The sequence below is a fragment of the Porites lutea genome, chromosome 5 (assembly GCF_958299795.1).
Source record: "Porites lutea chromosome 5, jaPorLute2.1, whole genome shotgun sequence".
NCBI lineage: Eukaryota > Metazoa > Cnidaria > Anthozoa > Scleractinia > Poritidae > Porites > Porites lutea.
The window spans coordinates 11402863-11418451 of record NC_133205.1 but is presented as its reverse complement, the minus strand read 5'-3'; the positions used below and the strand labels follow the sequence as shown (position 1 = coordinate 11418451).

General features: G+C 38.4%; 2 protein-coding genes across 4 annotated transcripts in view; both read right to left on the bottom strand.

Annotated features, from left to right (window-relative positions):
• Positions 1 to 490: 490 nt before the first annotated feature.
• On the bottom strand, positions 491 to 8738 carry LOC140937259 (uncharacterized). 2 transcript variants are annotated; one of them, XM_073386801.1, is made up of 5 exons: positions 8600 to 8738; positions 6299 to 6364; positions 3462 to 3533; positions 3178 to 3247; positions 873 to 1733 (listed from the first exon to the last, which is right to left on the bottom strand). In XM_073386801.1, the coding sequence occupies exons 1-5, from the start codon at positions 8675 to 8677 to the stop codon at positions 1390 to 1392; spliced, it is 630 nt and encodes a 209-aa protein (XP_073242902.1). In that variant the 5' UTR covers positions 8678 to 8738; the 3' UTR covers positions 873 to 1389. The 2 variants fall into 2 exon arrangements, with proteins under 2 accessions (XP_073242903.1, XP_073242902.1); XM_073386802.1 differs by lacking the exon at positions 6299 to 6364 and having other exon boundaries at positions 491 to 1733.
• Positions 8739 to 9740: 1002 nt separating this feature from the next.
• Positions 9741 to 15589, bottom strand: part of LOC140937790 (metaxin-1-like) — a 12500-nt gene continuing 6651 nt past the window's right edge. Inside the window, exons 4-8 of one of the 2 annotated variants that reach the window (XM_073387362.1) lie at positions 14808 to 14900; positions 13189 to 13365; positions 12733 to 12809; positions 11702 to 11862; positions 9741 to 10556 (exon numbers count right to left, since the gene is read on the bottom strand). In XM_073387362.1, the coding sequence (XP_073243463.1) occupies positions 10300 to 10556; positions 11702 to 11862; positions 12733 to 12809; positions 13189 to 13365; positions 14808 to 14900 (765 nt within the window). In that variant the 3' untranslated portion in view covers positions 9741 to 10299. The remainder of the gene's footprint in view (positions 10557 to 11701; positions 11863 to 12732; positions 12810 to 13188; positions 13366 to 14807; positions 14901 to 15589) is intronic. The other variant, XM_073387363.1, reaches the window with a different exon arrangement.

Here is a 15589-nt window from a genome sequence, read left to right as displayed (position 1 = left end):
CATTTGATTCGTCTTAGATGAACCTTATTTATAAGACATGTTCCGTTTAATACACACCCTAATACTTTTGCCTTAATCTCTCGTATTCCCACACACTGCATTGTGATTAGGGGTGGAATTAATTCACTCCCTGAGTGAGCAAAAGACTAAGGACTGGAAAAACAGATCGGCAGGCAGTATTTATCTGAGTTAATAAGCGAATTAATTCCCGTTTTATTTTGATGATAAAATAAAACAATCATGTTTGCGAAATCCTTATTTTCGAAACACCCTGAGAAGATTTGCCTACCAAAGTGTTTGGTTAAAAAAATTTACTCCAGTTAGAGCCAGAATTATTTAAAGAAAAAAATTTACAAAAGAAAGCTGAAAAGGAAAACATGCTTGCTGGTGTTAGACAAAATGGACATCATATTTACATCCCGTCGCTCCCACCCAACCCCCACCCCTCCGTACATATTTTGCACGAGGCCTGCTCTGTAACGCAATCACAGGGTGGAGAAATCAACGGTGTTTGCAAGAACGCCTCAACGTTTCTAGCGTACTTAAGGTTTTTCTTACAAATTTTTTCAGTGATAAATTGAAGACTTAAGGTGCAAAAATGAATATAATCAAAGAAGTAAATCACCGAATGAGTTAAAGAAATATTTCAGTTTATTTTGGTAATGATTCACTTCTGAGTCTTTTTCCTACTCAGGGGAACGAGGAAGTCGCCGCTGAAGACACGCCTTCAGCAAAATACTAAGACAAAACTAATTAATGTTCTTCAAGAAAAGAAAATCGAAATACATCTATATGGATATTTCTCAAAATTAGCAAGTGGATCATGGAGAAGACCGTTTCATGTCCCTTGGCTTAAAGGCAAAATTGTAGTTACGGTTAGGTTACTTAATCGAAATTTGAAATGACCCTTGTAGGGTCGATAAAGTATGAATAATGAAGCCGATGTCTGGTATTTCACCGAACCTACATTTCCATGAGCAACATAGTTTAACACTTTAATAAAGACTTAATAAAAGTGAAGTAAACAAAATACTTATCCCACCAATTATGGACCATTATGTCATGGTTATGTGCGAAAATAGTACCATTTGTATCATTTTATTTAACAGTACGAGATAATTCTGTTCTCGCTTTGTCATGTTTTAATTACATGAACACTAATAATCATTTGGAGCTTCCTGAAACCTTCGGTTAACAAATTTTGAAGTTTGTTTTACAGAAATATTCTTTTATGCATCATTGAAGCTCGGTTGTCGCTTCATTTCTATGCTAAACGGGATTTTGTAAACAGTAATCCTGTGTGCAAACTAAATCTATTTTAAAAAAAGCATGACGGTGTCTATAAAACGCTATCTATGCTACAGTCTTGCTTAACCTAAAGATGTAAGCTCACAGCAAAAACGCTCCAAAGTAAGTGTGCATACTGTACATGTAAACTTTGGCACTCGACGAGGGGTACTGGGCTGCATCTAACGTTATGACGTCACCAGCCTGCAAGTTGTAAACGGCGCCCGCATACATGGCACCTGTCATTTGCCCGCCTCCTATTGGCGGTGTAACCATTGTTATGACTGCGTTATTCACACGAACAAGCACTCTTCCATTGTTGTGGTAATAGATCTGTGCGTAGATGTAGTACCTTCCAGAGGAGGGAACGGTCAGTTTTCCATCTTTGTACTTCATGCCGCCAGCAAGATGCCTTATCGCGGAATTAACATTCCAGTCTTTGATAACTGAAGAGAAAAAAGTTATTCGACGTCTTGTTAGGCCCGGTTCAGACGCCAAACTTTTCATGAGCCGAACCTCAGGCGTCAAGTTAGGTACATGGAAAGTTCGACGTCTGAATCAATTAGGAACGCCTATTTCAATTTGGAACTGCTCAGCCGTTCTTGCCACCTAGCCCGGCTGGGAATTTCGACTTTGGATCGGCCGTGACCTAATGTATAAATTAGTTGAGCCAGTCTAAGTAATTTCGGTCGGCCTCAATTCGAATTAGGTTCGGCTCATGAAAAGATCGGCTTCTGAACGGTCAGTGTAAAACGCAGACTGCGGACTGCAGACTGCAGACTGCGCATCAGGGGTAAAATGCAGACTGAGTGTAAAATGCAGACTGCAGACTAAGAGTAAAACGCAGGCTGGGGTAAAATGCAGACCAAGCATAAACTGTAGTCGTGGAAGGGTTTAAGGGTAAAAAAATCCCGCAAATACATGTAAACGAACACTTACTCGATGACATCTTCTTTCACAAATCCATTCCTTTCTTCTCTGGAACGTCGTCGACGACCCGAAAACATAATCGCAATCTTGAACCTTTTTTCCATCCGAGAGACCTCACGCTTCAACTTTTGCTGCGAAGTTTTCGATATACGTGACCAGGGACCGTGAACTGGTACAACACCACGATGTTTACGCTTAAATGAAAGCTGCTGACCCAAAATACTGTACAGGAATATTGCAAATCAAGGTACGCAGACTTAAGCTGTTTGGATGTTCTTTGGAACTTCTGGCGAATGTGCAATTCACTTCGACTAGGAAGCGAAGTGTGTAACTGATACCGGCTAGCTATTTCAGCGATTTGAAGAAGAAGGAGCACAAATGTTTAAAAAAGTATACAGTCTTTATTCTGCATTTTACCCCAGCCTGCGTTTTACTCTTAGTCTGCAGTCTGCATTTTACACTCAGTCTGCACTTTACCCCTGGTCCGCAGTCTGCGTCTTACACTGACCGGCTTCTGAACCGGGCCTAATTCACTCATTGCCAAAAAAATAACCTTTCCTTCAAAGAGAGTATTCCTGTCCCCCCATATTTTACCTGATGTGATTCGACTGCTCAAAAGTCTATTCTTCAAAATAGTTTGCCTAGCATCAACTCGAAAGCGGTTTCAACGTTTTATTTGTTCGCTTGTAAGAAGTCGGATTTTTTCGAGGCCTACAATTGTATTTTCCAAATCAAATGTGCGAGAGAAACAAGATATATATGTCTACTTCTTTACCTTTTATAGTAATGACTAAATTTTGTTTGCGGGTTAATTCTGATCGAACACGAGAACCAACAAAAATAAAGGAATTCCATACTGAAAAATATTTTGAAGCTCCCTCTTCTCTTTTTTATCTCTTTCCCTCTCTCAAATTCTGACAGCTTTGTCAAAATAACTTATTAGAAGTGAGTCCGCATTACCTACACCCACTGAATAGGTAATTTCCCCGCTGTTAACAGCCTCAATGTGTGCTGATGGCTTATTTGGATTCTAAAACAGAGAAACAAAAACGTTTATATGTATTGTTGCTTCATGTCATATATGATCCATACAGACAACATTTACCGTTAGGAACTTTTAACTGCGATGAACTTAGCTAAGGTGATCGGCCGGGCTGTTTGATTGACAATAATCGTAACTATATGAGGAGAAATTTAAACAAATTTGTCAAAAAACTTACACAATACTTTGATAATAGCATTACCTGCAAAGTACATTTGCAAGCCGTTCCGTCTTCGCCTTTAGCTCCTGTGTCTCCCTTTGTACCTTTATCACCCTGAGATAAGATGTTATTGTCAGATATGGATCTAATTATGATAATCTCAACTGTGCTAGATACGAGAAATGGACTGGGATGGTTAAACGTCTACCGTAAATGACCTAATTGACGTTTGCTCTCAAATATAAGCGCCTCTCGTCTAATAAACGCCCCAACTACGAAGTTGAGTTTGTATTAGATGCCCCTCTCTAAAAGACGCCCCCATGACAATTACTCTAAATGACTACAAATTTAGCAAAAAAGAGCAAAATAATTCAGTTTATCCAGTTTCTTGCTTGATTAACAAGGGTTTGTTTGAAAAGAGCGATATGACGTATCAATTGATATTCCGCCATATATAAACTCTCTGGAATCTCTCGCGGGAGAGTGTCCAGTTGTCGCGGGTCCAAAAAACATTATTCTAACTTTTAACATACTTTTAATATTATTCTAAATTTTATCGTCGTTTATTCCTATCTTTTTTGTAGACTAATTACATAGGTCAACAGAATTACAAATTTGTAATCGATTATCTCTGAAAGCCGCCACTGTGTCATCAGTAAATGAACTGTCAGCTCTGATTCTGTCTGATGGTTTTAAATTGGTCCAATGTGGTAAATTTTTTATGCATTGTTTTCGTGGACAAAAATAAAACATCGTTTATGTGACGAAGTTCTGTTCATAGGGGACATAAAGCCCTTTAACGGTGACGGTAGTCTTCTCGACGTTTGACCGACCTTAGCACTGTGCCGATTATACGGATTGGGGCTTACATGTGCATCTTGGTCTTGGAAAGCGCAGCAGATATATGGTTTGCGTCGCAGAGATCTTCTGTGATGCGGTCCTCTCGGAGCTGTCTAGCTCTACTGATCTGTTCTCTTGTAGCTTTGTCTTTCCAGATGAGATGGCCCTTTTCCACCTTTCCCCGTACCATCCATGAATGCTTTATAAGACGCTTCAAGTTGGATATTGTCTCAGCAATCAGTATATGCAGCATCCAGTATGGACATGTTCATTCTGTCCCTTTTCACCCAACTTGCATGGATAAGCTCTGCCTGGTTTATTGTCGGTGTTCATTCAAACGGTGAGAAAGCACGAAAGATGTAACTCCGTCTATTCTGCCACAAGTCGATCCAGTTCTGAAGATATGTTCTCTCCTTGTTCTCCTAAACAAGTTTTAGCAAGTTTTCCCTGGCTCTTTCGTAAGCCAGAGGACTTACTGCTTCAAGCAGGGCATCGCACAAGTCTTTACAATTTCGTCTACATGTTCATTTAATTTTCTTGCTTGCCTATTTCTGCACTCTTTGAAGTGAGACTCGCATGTTTTCATTTTATTCAATGCATAAGGACCAATGGCTCTTTTTAATCGCTCCATGTTTGATCCAGCCATGTCTGTTATCTAACCTCTTGGGTTAAAAAAAAATAGCTACCATCTTTCTTTTCCTTCCATAAAACTTCGTTAAAACAGTCCCAAAAGAGTTCAACGTTGCAAGCGTCCTCTGTTTCGCATTCTATTGTTACGAGTGCTACTAGCTTTCGTATAATGGGGTGGTATACACTTGCGATAAGGGATACAAAGGCGCTGCATCTTTTAACTTTCCCATAAAAAAAACAGAATTCCTTACTTAAAATGTGATCTTTTGTCTCATCCATATTCAGAGCAAATAATTCCGTTAGTTTAATTGTTTTGAAAACGAATGAGAGCCTCTTTGGGTTGCCGCGTCTGTCGTTAAGGGCACAAAATTCCAACGCAGCAGAACTTTTTAATCGGCGATCTCGACACTGACACGTGTCAATAAAATCTGACCTTCGTGTGATCTTGTGTAACCTAGTGTAGCAAAAGTACTTGTGGAGGGGTAGGGGAGAACGGGGCGCACGGAAAATAGTTTTAAATGACTAAGTATTTAGAGGACTGGATAAAAAATTGGTATTGTGAGCCTTAGCAAGCTAAAACTAGAGTGCGTTCTCAGCTATACGTGTTATTTTGAATAACTCGTTTTTCTAACCCGCCCTTATTTTTTCTGGACCTGCGACTCCTCTCCATAAAAGGCTGCTTTGATCCGAAGCGGTAACAAGTTTCTGCTGGGTTTCCGTTCACGTTTCCGCTTACGTAACATGGTTGTATTCGGAAGAAAGTGGTAAGTTCTCCCAAAAGCTTGTTTAAAAAAAAAAATTATTTCTGACCCGCGACATTTTACCCGCGACCCGCAACACGCGACCTACGCCGTTTAGATTCTCTCTCACGGAAAGCATATTAGTTTTGTTTAGCTTGTTACAGTTATAACTGGAAAATAAATGCCTCTCTCTTTTAAACGTCTCCTATCTTTCACCTCCACCGTGCCCTCCTTCAACCCCCAAAAAATCAATGAACGGGCCGGGCTTCTATTACATCATTTACGGCACGTGTAGGCAATGATGCCAAAATTATGATTGCAATTTTTTTGAAATATACAATTTATTTTTTACAGGATTTTTTCCTAATTTCTTTCCTAATTTTTTCCTATTTCTGGGTGCACTTTCTCTTTTTGTTTGCATCATCATCATCAAGTGCCATCTACTAGTAGTAGGTCAGCTATCATGGATCTCCAGCTATCCAATCTTCCGCTTTCCTTACAGAAAGTGACAAAAAAATCCTGTTAAAACATAAATTGTATGTTAAAAATTTGCAATCATAATTTTGGCACCGATGGCACACCATAAAAATAACAAGCAATAACAATAACAATTCAGTTTTCATTTATTAATTCTGTAATTTGTTTTATTTTAATTTTTGCTAATGTTACCTTCACGCCATTGGTGCTGTGTACATTAATATTGACAGGAGATCCGGAATTTGGACAAATCTTTTGCTAAAAAATATTGATAGAGACAGGCAAGAGAGTGTAAAATAGGTAGTTATTAACATTACATGTAATCAAATGAATGGCTTGAGGCATAGATGAAATCTGTCCAGCAACTTAGAATAGAGGATTTTCAATATAAAACTTTCAAGACAAATACCGGCTTTTATTTCTTTTTTTTTTCAGCTCTCGAACGTCGGATGTCAATTTAAAAAGTGAAAAAACAAAAAAATATTTTCAAAAATCAAGAATATTTCTTGATTAATGAAAATATTTTTGTTGTTTTTACTTTTTAAATTGACGGTCAGCCAGAGCCCCCTTCGGCATCATCAGCAGCTAGTTGTCCAGTAATTCCTTAATATATGTTGCTATAATCTGGTGATAGCACGTTGGTATGCTCAAAGACTGAGATCAGTAAAAGAAATGTAAAGCGTTTTTAAAAAATCATGCAACGGCAGAGCTCCGATTATTTAGCAATTAATGAATGAGACTTAGTAGGATATGAAGAATTAAGCAGATCGAGGAGGGTGTTATCCAGTAAGGCCGAAGGCCGAGGTGGATAACACCCTCCGAGAACTGCTTAATTCTTCATATCCTACTAAGCCTCATTCATTAATTGCTTTATTATTCATTCAAAATAATTCCTAATTTAAAAACATAACTAAAACATGCTTACCTACATCGATTTCAAGTTCATCTTCGATAGTATACGTTTAGGTTTGTCCAGCTCCGCAAATATTCTCCAAATAGCAGATATCGCCCTCCGAGTTGTCTTGTTGCTGTTTTTGCTATGGTTTTAGCTATTGTTTTGCCTAGTTCCAGCTGTAGTTCTTAAGCACCTATCAATGTCATGCCGGCAGGGGGGGGGGGGGGGGGAGGCAGGGCATGGCGAGGGGATTTGATTGTCTTTGTTGGCCCTGGGGTAGGGTATTTGATGGATCTTGTTCGCCCAGGGGAGGGGATATCTGAATCTTTCTTCGCCCGATGTGGAGATATTTGACTGTCGACTCGAACGAAAAAGACTGAGCCCGAACATATGTTTCCCGCTTCCACGCTTCACGCATGCGCCGTACGGTCTGGAAAGATCTGGAAATCATGGAGGCCAACGGGAAAAAGCAAAAGCTGAGTGGATTTCACTGTTTTGTCTTCAAATTTTGTTTGTTTTAGCGTGTTTTTGATCAATTGAACCCCATAAGATACTGTGATATCAAAGTAAACGGAAGTAAAGAGAAACCAAGTCGATTCTTGCAAGTACAATTGATCAGTGTATGGCTCATTCGATACAGTCACTGTATAAAGCTTGAAAACCTGACTTTCTTTGTACCCTTTACTAAGAATGGTATATTTAAACTTACAAAATGTGGGCTTTCTCCTGAAAGGTTTCTGGGGAAATTTGGTTGCATCTGACTGGAATGATTTGCCTGTGGCATGGAATTTGGCGGCAAATTTTTGAAAAATGTCAAATCCCCACCCCATGCCCTGCCTCCCCCCCACCCCCCCATCCCCGCCGGCTTTACATTGATAGGTGCATTACTCTTGAAACGAGTTAACTGTCCGCGATTTTTTGTTTTCACAAGCAAAACAACTCAACCTCGTCCCCAGGTCTTCTCGGTAACGGTGCCTTAACCTGTAGCGGGCTGCATTTTTGACGTCATTTCCTCGTTGAACACACAGTTCTTCCAAATTTGGTCATCAGTAACTGGTTATGGTGAATTATGCGTGTGCTTTTAGCCAATTAGATTGCGGAAATTTTTTTTATGAATAATAAAACACGTTTTAGCATTAAACTGACGTAATAAATGATGTGTATGCTAATATTTACAATTGAAGACCAGCCTTTTTTGTCCTGGTGCCTTCAATAAAAACCAAAAACAAAGCTACCTGTCCCTTCAAAGGGTGACATTTTTCACGTTTTGAGAGTCATTATTGTCCGTTTTGATTCGGTCTTGGAGTTTCCAAAATTCCATTGTTTCCAAGACGTTTGTTGCTCCAAAATGTATCACACAGGTTTGTCCCATTATCCCAACCCGTTAAACTTTGTGTAGAGAATACATGGCTTTAACTAGATAGTACCCATCCGGAGCACGGGTAAATAAACTAGATCCAACGCCATGAACGAATCCTTAACAAAATTTAGTAGAAACTTTAACGGATTTAGAGTTGTCTTTGGACAGGCATCTACGCAAAATTAAAGAAGCTAAAAATTTTGACGGAAATGTACTAACGGAGACAAAGCTTCCTTACTTGTTGCGAAGTTACTGTGGCTTGAGACGTAAAAACAGTGGATGCAACAGCGTAAATCAACAGCAAGAAGTGACTCATCGTCGAGGAGAGCAGGGTTCTAAGGCTCGCGATTTGCTTGTTGTGCTGCGAGAAAACGTGAAGGAATGATAGGTGCGCGAAGGTTAAAGCAAATATAAAAGAAATTTAAACATAAATCACTAGCCCATCTTCGGCTTACATAAACCCTTACTTTAAAAATGAGGCCACGCAGCACAATTAACCTGTCATTGGTAAATGACTTTTATTTGCGTGAAAGAGGTAGTCTAAGGAGGGAAAAGGGTACCGCTGGGCTCGCTTCGCTCGCCGATATTTTTCCTATTTGACCCCTCTTTATGTCTTTTTCCCCCACTGCGGAGCTTAGTCCCAGGCTATTAAAACAGAAGCTTGGGTTGAGATGACATTTTTTTCACATATTAATTTGACAGTGTTCATAACAATTTGCGAGCCAGAGGTCCTTAACAACCATAGCATGCAAGACTTTCACTAGATATAAATAAACTCTATAATTTCCGGTTGGAAAAATTCTTGATTGTCCTTCGTTTCGCATTTCATTAGGTCCCAGTTTTTACCCTGAACGTGTGACAATCCTTTCAAGATTTCTGATATATGAAAGTTCGGTTTGCAATCAGAGAGTAGTGTGCGTTCAATATTTGCTAACTTCTGCTGAAACGGCTCATCTCTTTTCATCTACCTTTAATTTGATCCACAAGTACATCGTAGTCTATAGACTTTGTCTCCTTTTCTTAGTCAGTGAGATCAGGTTTCAGCTGAACAGTTTTATGACTTAAATAATCACGGCAATCCTTAGCCTGCGAACCGCAGACGTAAAACGGTACAAAGTCAAATTCACATTTCTCGCCAGCCACGGTATAAAAGGGTCATAAAAACAGTTGAAAGATTAGCCTGCGTAAAAAGGGGAGGGGGGAGGGGGGAGGGGGGAGGGAGAAAGGGAATCCAATCCCAATCCCCCTCCCCTTTTTCCCTTCCTCCCTATCCCCTATCCCCTATCCCCTACCCCTTTCGACGCCTGCTACGCAGGCTATTGAAAGATCCAAGTAATGAAGTGGTGTCCTCACAGCATTGCAAACATCACGTGTTCGAAGACGATAGAAAAACGTTTATTTGACTCATCACAAACGCGAAACCCTTTAGTGAGAAAGTGTTATCACCTAATGGTTTGACGCAGCCCTAACAATACCGCAGTGGCGTTGCAAAATATTTTTGAAGAATGGGAGGAGGGGGCGAGTTCTTTATTACCCTGATATGGGGGCAGTTGAATGAATTTCTGCTTTAAAAGTGCCGAAGAGCACCTCAATTGCTCACTGGTGACCCCGTGGTAGAAAAGCTTTAGTCTCTTATGAGGCTCTACGATCCTAAGCCTCTCAACTGACGAGGGAAATTTGACGAGTCTTTTGAAGAGAAATGGAAAAAAGATACACGGCAATCATGGTCTAAGAGCTGTGATTTGCAGCGGAAACGAGCACTTTTTTATGCATTACATTTAAGCTTACCATAACATTGTCAAAGCAAAAGGCCAAATATTGATCAGTGAAGTTCTTTCTCTACAGAAACATATATTGCCAACACAAGCTCGACTGAATTTCTGTTCGTAGCTGTTATTGGCATTATAGCATTTTTAAATCCACGAAGAAAGAGCCGATTCATCTTGCTGAGTTTTCGTTATTCTGTTTTTCCTCTCTGAATGAAAATGCCGACATGTCAGGGGTGAACTCGGCATCTGTGTCGTCCGAGTCCCCTGTTCTTGTAATTTCTACTTGTATCAGACCACTAACGAGAGCATAAACAGTCATTGATATGAAAGCAAATCCAATTGCAAGCAATGTGTTACGACGCTCACTGCCATCTGCACTATCAGCTTGGCTGCTGGGTGAAGACTGAGATCTCTGTTGCTCTTGATCTAAAAATGAATAAAAGTACATCTTTTATTACTTATTGTATTCACTATGTATCTGTCAGGGGCACCCAACGTCAATTTTTGGAAAATATCTGTTCGGAAGACGATTTTAGATCTAGTATTTTCGTAACATTTGTTGCAAAATTTCTTGCCTGCCTGCCTCTCCTAGGATATTCGATCATCTAAGAAATGGTATAATTGTCCATTTTTAACGGATGTTTACCCTAAAAAGGTCACCTAGAATTTTCGGGAGCCTTTTTTCTGGCTGAAATTTTCGAAAAGGTAAGTTTTGATCTCTATGATTTTCGGATCACTAGACTTTCAGCTAGGAAATCCAAACAGATGACAAATTTTTAGGGGATAAAAATATGCCTATATCTACCGTTTAAATACTAAAATACGTTCAACAATGGTATGTTTAAGTGGTTTTGAACTATATTCTCGTTGCGTGCCTCTGATCTGTCTTTGCATTAGCTAAGACGTAAGGTTAATTTTGGAAATCAGGGCAACCTAAAGATGAGTTGGTTACCATCGGTAAGCAGATAGCTACATGTAGGTTGAGCGCGCGATGGATGATTTCTGTGTTCCGTGCGACGCTGTGTTTATCGTTATTTTTTATTCAAGACAATGTAAAAATAAAATAAACTAATAAAAATTAGATTATTAGACAAGGCTTTTTGAGATATCCGGAATAACTGAGGTCTAGGTAAATGTAACACTTACCTCGACCTTGATTATTCCTGAACCCAGTTGTTCAAAGGCCAGTTAATTTAAACCCGGTGTTAACTTACTTCTAGTTCGGGTTCCTGATTCTTTTGTTAAAACATCTTCTCGGTTCATTTGACTCGTCATTTTAGAGCGTGCAAACATTAAATGTTAGGCAAAAAGAACTTACAGGAATTTTCTCGCTGTGGGTTCACATGTGAACTCAACTTTTGCACTAATCCTGGCGGGTTATCTTAATTATGCTTTTAAACGACCAATGCAGCTCCAGAATCAGGAAGGACTCGTTAAAAACTAAACATGCTTCATTAAACTTATATTTAAACACTCTCTGTCTTGAATATTAATTTACAAGCTAAGTAGGAACATGATAGCGGGGGATAAGAGTATTTTAAAAGTAGTGCAAACCGTCTTTAATTTCTAACCTTCTATCTCTGGTTGTAAATAGCGCTGTAATATTCGGCCACAAAACATGGTCAAGTTATCATATCCTTGTAAGTAATTATGCAGTTTATTGTTCGTTAAAGGTGCTTTCCAAATCACTGCTAGGTGAGCAAAAACAACAGCATCAAGAGTGGTAGGACTGTCAAAACAACATAAAGAAAAAAAAATGGATTTAAGACACTATTTTTCCCCTAATTGTGAGATTAGCTCATATACCCAGAAACCAAACTAGAACTGCATCAACGTTTTCTACTCAAAAAGGTTTCTATAGCACAAAAGGACTTTCTGATGGGTTTATGCTTCTAGAAGTGGTCAAAACAGTAAATTAGTTCTACATTATAACCTCTCTCCAGCATGACAAATACAGTAAATACCCACTAATAAGAACCTACACTTCTTGTTAGGTCTGGCAAAAAGGTTCTTTCATTTTAGGTTAAGTAAGTTCTTTTAAAATTAGGTCCTTAATTTCTGTGAAGGAGATACAGTAGTCGACTATCAAGAAAATAAAGAAATTTGAGTATGGTCCTTAAATATACAGTATTTATTCACAACTGTATGTACATTGCAAATCTCCTTTATGCAAGGTCCATGGAGACAATTACAATCTGAACTTTTTATAAACCTTTTTTTGTTGTAGCAATTACAGTAATACTTTGTAACTATTAACTATTTTGTAACTATTTGTAATTACAGTTTGCTGCAGTATCTTCTTGTAAATTAATATCAATTGGCAATCTCAAAGTCAAACCCCTTGATTAAAATGTTTATCTTAATTTACCTGTAGCCCACTTATAAGAACCTGTTTGATTTTGCTTGGCTGAACAGGTTCTTATATTTTTGGGTATTAAAGTGGCAAATTTCTGCCAGCAGGTTCTTATTAGCAGGTGTTTACTGTATTAAGGAAATGAAGAGCTATAATGTCATGTACGTAAAGTTTTAATATGACTTCTCACAGTTGCGGCCTATGAAGATCTTTTGGAGATTTTAAAATGAATTGCAAGAAAAAGGTTACCTGTCTCCAAAGAAAAATTCCTTGTCACCAAGAACAATAGAAAGAAGATGTAAACACTTCTGAGCTTCCTTATAAAGCTGAAATTTAAATAAAAGCTTTCATAGAAACTGGACTATGACTCAGCAGAATAAGTAATGTGTATTTCCATAAGTTATCCATACCTCCCCCACGAAAGGGATTTATCCTAAGACCCCCACCCCTCTGCAAATTCCAATTAAGTTTTGTAATTTCCTAACAGTTTTTGGCCTTTGAGAACCCTCCCACCCCCAGGAATTTCCTATCCCTTCTGTGGGGGGAGTATGGACATTTTCTGGAACCACACAATTTAAGTTTGTAACTAGGTTTTAATGAAAGTTAGTACAGAATATAGAAGAAATCATTAACTTAAAGAAGAGACACTGATTTAACACATACATAAACATTTCTAAATTAAATCATGATGTCACAAGTTCAAACCTTGCTCTCAAGAAGATCATCTGTTTCCTCTGAATCAACTCCTTCACAGACTTGCTGTCTTGTTTGTCTTGAGATTTTCCCAGGCACAAAGTAATTCAGGGGAAATGGAAGCCTATTTGCGTACCAGGGACGTGTAAATTTTGTGTAATTGCTGTTGTCCACCCAAAAGGTATACAACTGCAAATTTTAACAAAAAACCGAAAAATACTCAGTTACAATGAAACCTGTACATTAAGTGGACCCCTGCAGCAACAATAAGCTGAATGTACCCTTAGTTACTTTATAACCACTGAAGATTCCAAGTATCATGAGTGATTGCAACTCAAATTTTTCAAACATATTTTTCACTGTCATTTTTGTGCTTTATTTATTTATTTTTTTGTGTCATTGTTTTTTTTTTCTGAGTAATTTACACCTACTTCAAGCCCTAGGATTTCAAATCCTAAGGATAACAATTTTTCGGTTCTGTGCCCAGAGATCATGGGAAACTATCGGTAACAATTTTTTGGTTCCATGAAAATTTATGGAAACCCACTTTTATTTCTTTCAATGTACAGAAACAGTTTTCTGGAAACATGTTGTTAAACATACTTTAAAATTAAAGAACATTGGTGTGTACTATTATTTACAAAAAACTCCAATGTCTGTTATTAAAATGTAAGAAGAAGGTCAATTAAGTGTTAAATGTGTATGCACCAAAGTGTCTAAAACTCAAGACTCCTCTTCAATCCAACTAAATGAGTAAGTAATACTCACCTGAAACGTTCACTACAGATCTTGTGTTTTCATATAGAGATTTGGACCTCATCATCAGTTTCAAAGTGAAATTGTCACTAAAAGACTACAATCTAATTGTTTTTAAACTTTTGGAGTCATATGTTTTTTTTCTTGATACTGGAAGCCAAAACAGTCGCTGCTGTTAACTGTAAAGGTGATGTTACATGAGAAGATTTGCAACAATGAGTTTTACTAAGCGCAACACAGCATTGCAACATTGTAGTGATGTCATTTCGAATCGTTACAACATTGTTCCAACATTGCACCCTGTGTTGCGCTAAAAATCATCGTTGCCAATCGTCCCTTGTAACATCACCTTAAAACATCTTTCATGTGTGAGTCATCAGTAACATGCAATGCACTTTGGGAATGATTCAAGATGGTAGACAATAGATAAACGGTACCTTTTTAAAAATTTCGCTTATACACAAACTGAGTCATAAAGAATTGCTGTACTAGTTAAGAATCCGAGTGGAAAAATACTTCATTGGTTTATTTTGATCCCTCAGTCTGAATATATCAGGACATGTCACTGGGAAACTATTTTGCAGTTCTGTGATTTTAAGATCATGGTAACGACACGGTACCAGAAATGATCGTTACTGTAAAATCCTACGGCTTGTACTTGCACTAACTTGTCATAAAAAAGCAAAAACTCAGAAAACTATGACAGTAGTGTGGTATAATACTACAATTTGACATCCAAAGAGTAGGAAGAAGGTAAATTAGCCACAGGGTAACTTTATCATTGTATATGAAACCATATATCAAGGTTATTTTACCTAGATAAAAACCCCTAAGCACAGTACCTAAGTATTAATTTTTAATCATAATGAACTCACTATTGCTGGATTCAGTTTTCTGTGCACCAAGGAAACAAATGCAAGGGTGTCTGCTCCTTGTTTGGCCGTCAGATAGTAATCAGCATTGAAATTCTAACAAACAACCACAAAATATTATGCCTTGAATTAGCAGTTAGAACATCCAACCTAGAACTTGGAGGGTTGTGAGTTTGATTCTCACCTGGAGTTTGGAAGGTTTTTTTAGCTTTCTGGTGATAGATTTCTCCTTCTTCCAAATCAACCTTTTCGCCCCTGTCTTTCCCCCTGCAGATCCAAGTCCCTTCTATTGCTTTTGACATAATCAGTTTTAATGGTCAAGGGCAACTTTATCATCCAACTTGTGCAAGGGTAAGAGATCTTTAAAACCATGCTAGAATGAGCACGATTCAGTCAAGGAGACCAGAGAAAAGGCAAAAAGCCACGTAACACTGACAACCCACCTACACTTTCTTCATCTAATCCTAAAAGCTTTCCCCATAACCCTCCCACCAAAATGAAGCCTAGTAAATGCCTAGCAAAAGAAAAAGGGAAAGAAGAGGGGACGAGAGAAAGCAAAGAGTCCATTTTAAAACCAAACAATATCTCAAAATTTTGCTTTCTGTACAAGTCCAAACTTTGGAATGGAAAGTTTGCACATATTTTGAACAGAAGGCCACAAAGTGCTCAATTTGTAAATGGCCTTAGATTGTCAGGTTTGGCTCACTTGAGCCAGATGGTGACCAGAAAACGAATTCCAAGGAGCGAATGGGTTAAGAACCAGACTTGTTATAATTCCTTCCTAT